The sequence below is a fragment of the Mus caroli genome, chromosome 3 (assembly GCF_900094665.2).
Source record: "Mus caroli chromosome 3, CAROLI_EIJ_v1.1, whole genome shotgun sequence".
NCBI classification, from domain to species: Eukaryota; Metazoa; Chordata; class Mammalia; order Rodentia; family Muridae; genus Mus; species Mus caroli.
The window spans coordinates 80,877,853-80,888,933 of record NC_034572.1 but is presented as its reverse complement, the minus strand read 5'-3'; the positions used below and the strand labels follow the sequence as shown (position 1 = coordinate 80,888,933).

Below are 11,081 nucleotides of genomic sequence, written 5' to 3'. Positions count from 1 at the left end.
AAAAAAAAAAAAAAAAAAAAAAAAAAAAAAAAAAAGGAACCCTGGGCCTTCCTCAAGTTGGTGGCAGTTTGGGATGGCACCCACTGGAGAAGACTGCCTTTGGAATGCCAGCACATGGCTTTGCAGCAGCCCCACGTAGTCCTGGCTTGGGTTATCACCTTGGCCAGCTCATCTATAAGTCCCTGGTAGCAGTCACTGGCCCTGACCAGCCCCAGGCCCTGTAGCCGACGCAGGTTCCGCAGAACGCGTTGCTGCTTCTCCGCCAGTGACAGTAGACTGTGTGCCATTAGTGAGTGGTGTCGTCGAAGCGGTTCTGGTTTCTGGGTGTCACAGGCTTGGTGCCAACACATCAACCGACGATGGGCTTCTTCCTGGGAGGGCAGCAGAGACGATGAGGGGTTCCTGGGCTCTACCATCCTACTTCAGATCACGATAAACCCAGAGCCTGGGAGCCTATTCACGTTCCTACTTTCCCAGCCTAGGTCCTGGAGGGTGGGGGTGGGGTGGGGATGGGGATGATGGAGAACACACAGGCAATGCCTTTAATCCCAGTACTCGGGAGGCAGAGGCAGGAGGATTTCTGAGTTCAAGGCCAGCCTGGTCTACAGAGTGAGTTCCAGGACAGCCAGGGCTATACAGAGAAACCCTGTCTCGAAAAACCAAAAAAACAAACAAAAAAACCCAGACATAGAAGAGTCTTAAGGATCATCTATGGTGGCCCAAAGCATCTGTGTAGACCAAGGAGACACTGGCTGCTAACAGCTTCCCAACCCAGCATGGTGCTCTCTGTGGGCATAAAGTGTAGGTGGAGCCTGCCTAGCTGTTTTGGGCCATGCCTCTGCCTGCCACTACCACCTTTACTCAGGGAACTAACTCTTATGCCAACCCCTACAGCAAGTCCACCTGGCATCCTCTCTTGCCTCCAAACCCTCCAACAGTCTCCATATCCAGAGCAATTCCCTTATGTGGTTCTCAGAACAGACTGCCCCTCAGCACTGTCCTAACCTCTGCACGGTGCAGAGAGAGAAAGGGGGGGGGGGCGCGAAAGAGAGAGAGAGAGAGAGAGCGAGAGAGAAAGAGAGCTGCTTAGGCTGCTCCTTCAGCTTGTGACCCCTGGCATCAAGGTCAGAGGCTTGGCCTTCTATGTGCCCACCGGCCTCTGTGGCAGACTAAGGGTGAGGTGGTGTCTAAGGCTTAGCTGTCATGACTGTCCTGGCTACTCACACACTCTCTGGGAGCCGAGGAGGTCAGGATCTCTTCCAGGGACTCCCCAGGGTGGAATTGGATGAGGTCGGCCAGCATCTGTTTGGTGCTGCAGAGAAAGGCAGGGTGAGGACCAGGAAAGGTCTGGACAGGGTAGGCCAAAGAGCCAAGGATAAGTGGATCCTGCCCCAGGTCTGGACTGTTAGGGATGCCCAGGATGCAGAGAGAGAGGGAGGGTCCAGGGGGAGGTGGTGTCCCTGAGAATACTCTCCCCCAAACTGGCCTCCTCTGATCCCTCAGCCCAAGTATTCACTTCCTCCTGGTAGCCACCCTCATGTCTGCCCTCTCCCTCTGGGAAGCTCTCTGCTTGTGTCTCCAACTCTTGTTGACAGTGACAGCGTGTGAATGAGCGGAGAGCTGGCTCAGGGAGCTGGTGCCGCTAACTGGTGCAGATGACCAGCCCAGCCCGCTGTGCTTCATCCCGACTGAGAGGTGTGAGGTAAATTCCTGGCCTGGGTTGATAAGGCAGCTGTCCGAGGTCTGTGCAAGCCTGACACTAAGTTTCATGCCCCAGACTCACGTAAAGATGGAAGTCATTCAAAAGAACTGAGTGCACAAGGTTGTCCTGGCCTCTACACGTGTGCCATGTGACGTGTGCTCCTCCAATCACACATGTACATACACAGGAGGTCCCGCCTCCAAAAGTAAGTGAGCCAAAGCACAGTCTGCAAGCACCCTGCTGCCTCAGGCTCCTGATCGTCCCATGCCTTCAGCTACAACGCCAAGGAAAGGCTGAGCGCTTGCCCAAAACTATTCTGAGCACGGAGATCCTGAGCTAGGCTTCAGGGAGAACTTTCTGAAGAATGGCGGTAGGGGAGGGGTGGCAACAAGGAAGTATGACAGCCCTCTCTGAGTGGGGGCCCTGTATAGGGAGGAGGGCTACCTGGGCCTCCACACCCACCTCAGAAGCAGACTTTGGTTGCTGTGGTGGTCAGCATCTGTCTCCAGCCCTTCGAACTTGTTGGTGAGTGTCAGGGACACTTCGAGCCTGCTCAGGTCCACATGCCCATCTGTGGCTATGTTGTCCCCTGCAATGGGGTGAGGGATGAGTGGGACAGGCACGCAAAGATGGGGGTCACAGTAGAGGTGCTCTTCTGTATACCTTTGAGGAAGCCCTCCCACACTGTCCCATGGGACCATACCATGCCCTCAGCCTTGACACCCACGGACCCGAGTTACCATCACCCAGCCTCTGTATGATCTCACTCTGGGTACCATGCAGCTTAGAGGGGTTGGTATCATCCCACTGACACTGCCCCTCGAAACCCCTCTCATCCCAAGGTTCCAGAGCTAGACACCTAGACCAGACCTAGTCGACTTTGCCCTCACGTCTCTTCTGTATGATTGTGCGGCCATAGCTTGGCCTCTTCTACCATCAACATCTGTGCACTGGCCACGAGGCTGTGAGTCTGTGTACATCAGTCATGGGGAACAGAGAGGGGTACAAGGAGCTGCCCATTGACAACCACCCCTGAAGGCTCCGGAAGCCAAGAAGGCACATACCAATGAGGTCAGAGATGGTGGGTGGCTCCCCAAGGTCTTCTAGGAGCTGGTGCAGTGGGTCTTGGTGACCTGGGGCCAGCTGGTCTTGGTGTTCGAGCAAGAGCTGTGGATGGTAGAAGGAAAGAGGGTGCAGGGATAAGCCAGGCTTGGTTTTGGGGGGTGGGGCTCAGGGCTGTGTGTGGACTTGCAGCCTAGCCCTCTGGTGCTGACCCCTTACCCGGTGTGTGCCGATGAGCTCCCCTACAGTGATGTACACCATGGGTTTGGCCACAGCCACCATGTCTGAGTATTCATCGATGGCGAAGCGCTCCTCTGGCTCTGGTACCCGGCAGGCTCTGCAGATGAACTTCCTGTCCCAGAGAGAGGACATGCCAGAGTGAACTGGGCTAATGTGCTCACCACGTGGATGGCCACCACCCACATCAGGTCAGTTCTGATGCTCGTCTTGGTCCCCCGCTCTGCTCTTGTCTGCTCTCAGTGTGCCACCCAAGCTGGCTCGCTGATGCTCCTCTCTGTCCCTGGGAGGCTTTCTGCTGCCTGCCACCACCTCCCATAGACCCCGTGCCTCTGGAAGTGAACCAAGGGAAGTGGAGAGAGGTCCAGGGAGGAAAAGGGTGACAAGAGCCGAGACCTGAACTTGAGATGCAAGTCCTCCAGGTAGTCATTCAGGACTCGAAGGTGCCGGCTCTCCCCGGAGAAGATCTGGCCAGCAGCAGCGTGCTGTAGGAGCTGAGCCACGGCTCCCAGCGCATGACGCTGTGGGGCGGCCAGGGTGCTGCCTGCCGCCATGGCCACAATGTCAAAGGCATCAGGAGCGACCACAGCTGGGTTCAGGAAGCGGTAGTACAGGAGGTTCCCAACCACCTGAGTGCAGAGGAGAAATTCCAGAAAGGTCTGGAAGCCACCTGACAGCCATGGGTCTATATTCCCCACTGGTGGGCCAGGCTCGGGGTACAGGATGGGGCCCAGTTCTTCCTTCGGATACATATGACATCATTTGTCATCCCGTCTGTTTGGGGATCATTGGCAGACAAAGGAGGGTCTTGGAGGTGGCGAAAGAGACAACACTTGCCTTATAGATGTCCCTCTCGGTGGCATTGGGGAACTTCTTCTCCAAGGTTGTTTTCAGGACTTTGGCCATATACCTCATCCCATACCTTAGGGACAAAATAGGGAAGTTATGGCTCTTCTCAACCTCATCCCAGACTCAAGGTACGAAAGACTAGCAGCTTCTCCCCTCTAAGCTCAGCCCCTCTAGAGCTGAGCCCACATACATTCTACCTTCTAGTGCTCCCTATGGCAGACCTCTATCTCCTGGTGCTCCCTGTTACAATCCTCCACCCCTGGGCCTTTGCCCTTCCTCCTGTCCTTATGTTGTACCAGGGACAGGGCCCTAATTGGCCTCCTACAGCACTCCCTGACTCCAACTCTTTGTTTTTGAGACAGGGTCTTGCTATGTAGTAGAGGCAGTCCTCAAATTCATGATCTCAACCTCTGCCTTCCAAGAGCTGCTACAGTTGTGTTGTGTGCCGACACATCCAGCCCAAGAACCTTTTACCTGAGACCCTCTTATTTTCCCACAGACCGCCTCTGCTTACTCTATACCTCACCATCCCTTGGGAGGCATGCTATGCTGTCTTCTGGGTACCCAATGGCCCAGGAAGCTCCAAGGCAGCCAACTTTGCCAGCTCCCAGAGGTTCTGAGTAGCCTGGGCTGGGGCAGGGCCTGACTGCCTGCCTCCTCCTCTCAGCCATTTCCTTCCCATCTGCCCCTGTCTCCTGGTGGGGAAGACTGGAGTGAGGACTCAGTCTCACGGGGGTTTTGTCAGAGCAGTGGTGTTATTCCAACCTGAATTCGAGTCCTGTGACAGGTTTGCTACACAAACCTAATCAGACTGTGAGGTTTTTTTTTTTTTTTTTTTTCAAGACAGGGTTTCTCTGTATAGCTCTGGCCGTCCTAGAACTCACTCTGTAGACCAGGCTGGCCTCAAACTCAGAAATCTGCCTGCCTCTGCCTCCCAAGTGCTGGGATTAAAGGTGTGCGCCACCACTGCCCAACCTCAGACTGTGTTAAAAGCTATCTCCACACCCAGCGAACAAATGGAGATTTATAACTCACTGTGTATCTCTCTTCTTAGACTTTAGTTGTTTCTTACTCCCAATTGCAAAGCCTCACTCCATCTCAATCCAGTTTGGGGCTGTTTCCCCTTTGGCACTCAACCTTGCCCTCAGCACTAAGAACCAAGTCCAGTGGCTGAAGGATCTACTCGCTCATAGTTTCTTCTCTCTTTCTTCTGAGTCAGGGTTTCTCTGTGTAGCCTTAGCTGTGCTAGAACTCATTTTGTAGAGTTCTCTGTGTAGCCTTAGCCTCGAACTCACAGAAATCCTGTCTCTGCCTCCTGAGTACTGGGGTTAAAAGCACCCACCACCACACCCAGCCTCAAATAGTTTTCGACAAAACATTTATTGAGTGATTTTGTTTTGTTTTGAGACTGGGGTCTCATGTAGCTTAGACTGGACTCTAACTTGAAGTTTTTTTGTAGTAAGGTTTGTTTATAGCCCTGACTGCCCTGCATCTACCTCCGGGTTACTGGCCGGTTTTTAAGAAGAGAGTTGGGGCTGGAGAGATGGATCAGTGGTTAAGAGCACTGGCTGCTCTTCCAAAAGTCCTGAGTTCAAATCCCAGCAACCGCATGGTGGCTCACAATCACCACTAACTCTAGTCTCAGGGGATCACTCTGTTCTGGCCTCTGAAGGCACCAGATACACACATGGTGCACAGACATGCATGCAGGCAAAACATTATCACATTAAAAGGGCCAGATGTAGTGGTATATGCCTTTAATCCCAGCACTCGGGAGGCAGAAGCAGGTGAGTCTCTGTGAGTTTGAGGCCAGCCTGGTCTATAATTGCAAGTTCTAGGACAGCCAGGGTTATGTAGAGAGACCCTGTCTCAAAAAAAGAAAAAAGAAAGTATGGGAGGGAGGACTGCAACCGTGAAGGACGTTACCAGATTGAAATACTAATCTTTGACTTTGTGGGCCAGAGAATCCCATCTTTTCTCCAATTGTTCTCAGACAAAAGTATCTCTCTGTTATTTTGGACTCCCCTTTGACCAGTGACGTTGTAACACCCACACAGACCCATCTGTAGTATCCCAGTTCAGTTCGCTGGCAAGGGCTTCGACATACCTGAAGCCACTCCAGGCCCCTCTGGCTCCCTCCTTTCCCACCCACTTCCCTTAGAATGTCATGTGTGCTGTTCTCCCCTGCCAAACCAGCCTGGCCCTGGGGAGGTGGTGACACATACGGAATGTGGTCCACAGATGAACTGATGGCGACAAAGAACTTCTCAGTCATGGTGAGGAGACTGCGCAGGGAGATGTCTAATCGTCTCTGCACTTCAGAGTGGCTCAGAGCCTGCTCAGGGGTGACGTCATAGGGGAGATGGCTGTGGGCAGAGAGATGTGGTAAAGCTGGTGTCCCCTTCTGTTGCCTCCCTTCCCGGGCTTTCTCATCAATTTTTCTATATGGTCTTCTACAGATAGGCTCAAGACACACCATTCCAAGAGAAGAACCAGAGAAAAAGGCAGCACTCAGCAAGAACTACAGCAGTGAGGATTCACAGCAGTGAGGGAGGAGGGAAGACTACATACACCACAAGAAGGAAGAAGGGAGGACTGCAGCAGGGAGGACACACAGGGAGGAGGGAGGATTGCAGCAGTGAGGATACACCACAGGAAGGAAGGAGGGAGGACTGCAGCAGGGAGGACACATAGGGAGAAGGGAGGATTGCAGCAGTAAGGACTCACAGCAGGGAGGGAGGAGGGAGGAGGAAGGAGGGAAGACTGCAGCAGTGAGGATACACCACAGGAAGGAAGGAGGGAGGACTGTAGCAGGGAGGACACACAGGGAGGAGGGAGGATTGCAGCAGTGAGGATACACCACAGGAAAGAAGGAGGGAGGACTGCAGCAGGGAGGACACACATGGAGGAGGGAAGACTGGAGTAGTGAGGACTCACAGCAGGGAGGGAGGAGGGAGGAGGGAGGAAGACTACAGCAATGAGGATACACCACAGGAAGGAAGGAGGGAGGACTGCAGCAGTGAGGACACACATGGAGGAGGGAGGAGTGCAGCAGTGAGGACTCACAGCAGGGAGGGAGAAGGGAAGACTATACCAATGAGGATACACCACAGGAAGGAAGGAGGGAGGACTGCAGCAGTGAGGACACACAGGGAGGAGGGAGGATTGCAGCAGTGAGGATTCACAGCAGGAAGGAAGGAGGGAGGACTACAGCAGTGAGGATACACAGGAAGGAGGGAAGACTATAGTGTGAGGATGCACAGTGAAGAGGGAGGACTCAAGTGTTACCAAGCAGCTGGAACAGAGCAGGGAGAAATGCCAGCCAGACTCAAAGGCAGATAGCAAGGTACTCCTATCAAAATCATCATTGTCAACTGTGGTAGCACAGAAAGTCATGGCCCAAGTCTCCTGTAGGCAGGGCATCACCTCTGCTTTCGTATGTCACCTTCAAATGCTCCCAGGCTTGCCTACAGAGCAAAGCATGTGCTCCCGCGTCCTGCTGGCTCACCTGCGCTGTCCAGTCTGGGCCTCCTCCTGGTTGATCCAGCTCTTATAGATGTGGACAGGGTCTGTGTGGATGCTGACTGACCTGTCTTCTAGCACATCCTGGATGACCTTGCCAAGGATCTCCTGCAGAGCGCTCTGTCCCCGCCCATTGCGGTAGAACCTCACCACCAGTCTCACCACTGTGGGGTTGCCTGTCACCACATCCTGGGGCTGTTCCACTTTTGACCTGTGGTGCAATAGGTCACTGGCCTCATGCCTTTAAGGAGGACATAGCTACCTTTCTTTTGTTTTCCAGATTTTGCCTGTTCAAGCCAACTCTAGTGCCCACCCTAAGAATGGTCCCGCTGTCTGGATATCATCCTTCCTGCTGACAAGTCAGCCTGCCACCCCCGCTGTGCCTTTGCAGAGCCTTACATACTTCCTATAAGCTGAAGAATGGACTCCTGATACCATCCTAGGTGTAGAACAACAGCTGCCATCTCTGACCCACCCTCCCTGTCCCGCTGCCGCACTAGAGTCAGGAGAGCATACTTGATTTCCTCCTGGAGCGCTGTCTTGAACAGCTGGAGCAGAAGGTAGGCCTCCCGGCGGTTGGAGGCATAGTTGTACAGACTGAAAATCACACCTTCCATGAACTTGGTAGTTTTGTTCTGGGGCATCTGAAAGATCAGCTTGGCCAAATAGATGGGCTGAGTCTGTGAACGATGGGGGAGACAGAGGGCTGGGAGACAATGGTCTTGGAGAATTAGCAATCAGATGAGTTACAAAGGTTTTCCCGATGTGGGGAAAGTATCACCTTTCCCAGGGCAATGGAACAGGGCATGAAGAAAGGCAAAGAAAAGGCCCCATGCTCAGGAGGTGATGGAGGCTTCTTGGATCTTTTTAATTGCTTTAGATTCTTAGTGTTGTGTGTGTGCTGAGGAAGCACTCACCACTGTGCTACCCTCCCCCCATGCTCCTCCTGGGAAGAGCTTTTTGCTCACCTGCAGCAGGTAGAAGAGGTGCTGGTAGGCTTCCAGCTTCTGCCGTTTCTCTCTGCTCAGTGACTTTAATCCCTTCTGTTTGTCCAGGATCATCATGTCTGACAGTTGCTCCTTATTCTTCTTGGTCAGCTTCTTGCAGTGGGAGACCACCTCCTGGATGTGGGTGTAGGAGCAAACCAATGAGGCTGGACTGGTACCAAGCATGAAACATATGGTCCAGACTCAGTGACTGGGAGAGCCAGGGCTCATGAGAGGTGAGAAAGCCCTTGCCACTGCCCACAGCTCCACTTGGCACCTCTGTTTTCATAAGTGGGGCTTCAGAGCTCTGGGCTGCCAGGCAGAGGCCCTGTGCCTATTCAATAGGGCTTTTCCTCTTATTTCTTATCGACCAATATACAATCTCATGGGAGAAGACGTGACAGCAGCATCAGCCTGCTACTCCACATCTGAATGTAAATTTCCAGGAGCTTTCGTATCTGTCTCTGCATTCTGCCAGGGAAGAGATCAACTCCTTATTCCAGCGAGCTAAAGGGGAGACAGACTTTGAGGTTAACTGATCGATCTCAATCACCCATGACCCCAGCACTAGGACTCGGCAGAGCTGGCCGTTCCTACTCTACCCGCAGGGTTCTTTCTTCTGCACTACACACATCCAATGGCTGACCAAGGGCGGCGAACCATAGGCACAGGGGTCTGAGCCAGGTGGTAACCTACACACATCTGAAGGACCGATTGAACTACCAGTTGAAGAAGGGGCAAGGCTCTCTCTCAGGAGCGGCAGGTCTTGGGGCAGCTCACCTGCAGGGTGATGCGGTTCTTGACGAGCAGGCCAATCTTGATGTCCATGAGGTTGAGGTCCTGCTCCAGCTGCTGGTTAGAGCGGATCTTCCTAACCACTTCCTCCTGGAGCTTCAGCAACTCCGCCTCAGCTGAGAAGTCCTCCTGACTCTGGTTCAAGAGGTGAGCGAATTTTCGGACTACACAGAGGGGAGGGTGGCGTGCGTGCACTGGCAGGAGGGGAGACATTGGTCAGGCAGGTGTCAGCAAGCCTCTGCCAGCACCTGCCCCATGTCGACCCCGTGCCCAACCCCAGGCCTCTCCTAACTGCCAGGTCTACCGATAAGCTTTGTCTCACGTCTAGAGATGTCACGGCTGTTCTCTACCCTTCACGTACCAACCATGCTGGCATCTCCGGTGACTTTTCCCACCAAACCAGGGCCACAACCCTTCTCCATGGTCTGCAAAAGCACCCTGGTTCTATCGCACCTGTCCCCCTTCCTGCTGGCCTGACCTGTCTCTCATGCCCACCCCCCACCTGTCGTCTACCACATAGCCCTGCCGCTGCATGTAGCACTTGTGAGGAGTGTCTGTGAGGTAAGGTGGTCAACTTTATAATGAAGAAAAAAAAAATCAAAACCAAATAAAAAACAACAAAGCCAAACAAAATCCAACAACAAAACTCAAAAAGAAGTCTCCGAATTAAGCTTCGTGGAACAAGCCATGTTCACTGTGAGACAGGCAGGGTTCCTCATGTTATCTCGGAGTCGACGCTCCTGTGGTATGATTATGCGGTCCTAGCTAGCCTTGAACTCAGGATCCCCCTGCTCTGCTTCTCAAGCAGCTGCTACCAGGCATCATCTCGGGTGTATACGTGTGTGCGTGTGTGTGTGTGTGTGTGTGTCCATGCACTATTCAAACAAAGGCTGGAAGAAAGCATCAGAACCCTTGGGTTTGGAGTTACAGACAGTTGTGGGCTATCATGTGTGGGTACTTGGAATTGAACCTGGGTCCTCCTGAAGAGCAGCCAGTACTCTCAATCACTTAATCATCTCTCCAGCCTCAAATCTAAGTGGTTTAAAAACAAAACAAAAACCCAACAAAGCCTCAATGGGTCCAGCGCTGTGGCACCCATCTTATGGATGAGTCTCCAAAGGCAGAGAGGGGTAGGTGCCGTGCCCCAGGTTACCCCACTAGCAATGAAAGAAGCAGTCATATTTGGAGGCTGAGTGATTGTAGGTTCTGTGGCTAGAGAGAATCCAGTAAGGGATCTAGGCAAAGAAGCCGCCGGCAGATACTGCGAGGCTGCTGCTTTGGGAGGGGCCAGCAGGAGGGATCTTAGGGAAACAAAAGTGAGCCTCACTCCTACATGGGAGCAAAGAGGCTGTGCAGTACCACCTACTGTCCGCAGGGGAGCGGGGAAGGGCAGCAGCAGGTGTCAGAAGCTAGGAATCCAGTGGGCCTGGAGTATGGCACACCATGGTGTTTTTGCTTTCTGTAAATTTGATTCCAGTTAGAATCATCTAAGAAGGAGCCTCCGCTGAGAAAATGCCTCCACCAGATGACTGGCCTGTAGGGAAGTCGTTGGGCATTCTCTTGATTAAGTGACTAATGTGAAAGGGCCCAGTCTACTGTGGCCAGGACCATCCTTGGGCAGATAGTCAGTCCTAAGAAAGCAGGCTGAGCAAGCCAAGAGGAGCAAGCCAGGGCTGGCGAGATGGCTCAGCAGGTAAAGCACTGACTGCTCTTCCAAAGGTCCTGAGTTCAAATCCCAGCAACCACATGGTGGCTCACAACCATCCATAATGAGACCTGACGCCCTCTTCTGGTTCGTTTGAAATCAGCTACAGTATACTTATGTATAATAATAAATCAATCTTTAAAAATTAAAAATAAGCCAGGTGTGGTGGCGCACGCCTTTAATCCCAGCACTCAGGAGGCAGAGGCAGGCGGATTTCTGAGTT

General features: G+C 53.0%; 1 protein-coding gene across 1 annotated transcript in view; it reads right to left on the bottom strand.

Annotated features, from left to right (window-relative positions):
- The window catches only part of Iqgap3 (IQ motif containing GTPase activating protein 3), a 39,598-nt gene that overhangs the window by 5,057 nt on the left and 23,460 nt on the right, over positions 1-11,081 (bottom strand). Inside the window, exons 23-34 of the mRNA XM_021157888.1 lie at positions 9,139-9,347; positions 8,341-8,493; positions 7,889-8,052; positions 7,359-7,583; positions 6,076-6,216; positions 3,839-3,923; positions 3,398-3,630; positions 2,984-3,116; positions 2,767-2,869; positions 2,165-2,291; positions 1,225-1,312; positions 159-371 (exon numbers count right to left, since the gene is read on the bottom strand). Of these exons, the coding sequence (XP_021013547.1) occupies positions 159-371; positions 1,225-1,312; positions 2,165-2,291; positions 2,767-2,869; positions 2,984-3,116; positions 3,398-3,630; positions 3,839-3,923; positions 6,076-6,216; positions 7,359-7,583; positions 7,889-8,052; positions 8,341-8,493; positions 9,139-9,347 (1,874 nt within the window). The remainder of the gene's footprint in view (positions 1-158; positions 372-1,224; positions 1,313-2,164; positions 2,292-2,766; positions 2,870-2,983; positions 3,117-3,397; positions 3,631-3,838; positions 3,924-6,075; positions 6,217-7,358; positions 7,584-7,888; positions 8,053-8,340; positions 8,494-9,138; positions 9,348-11,081) is intronic.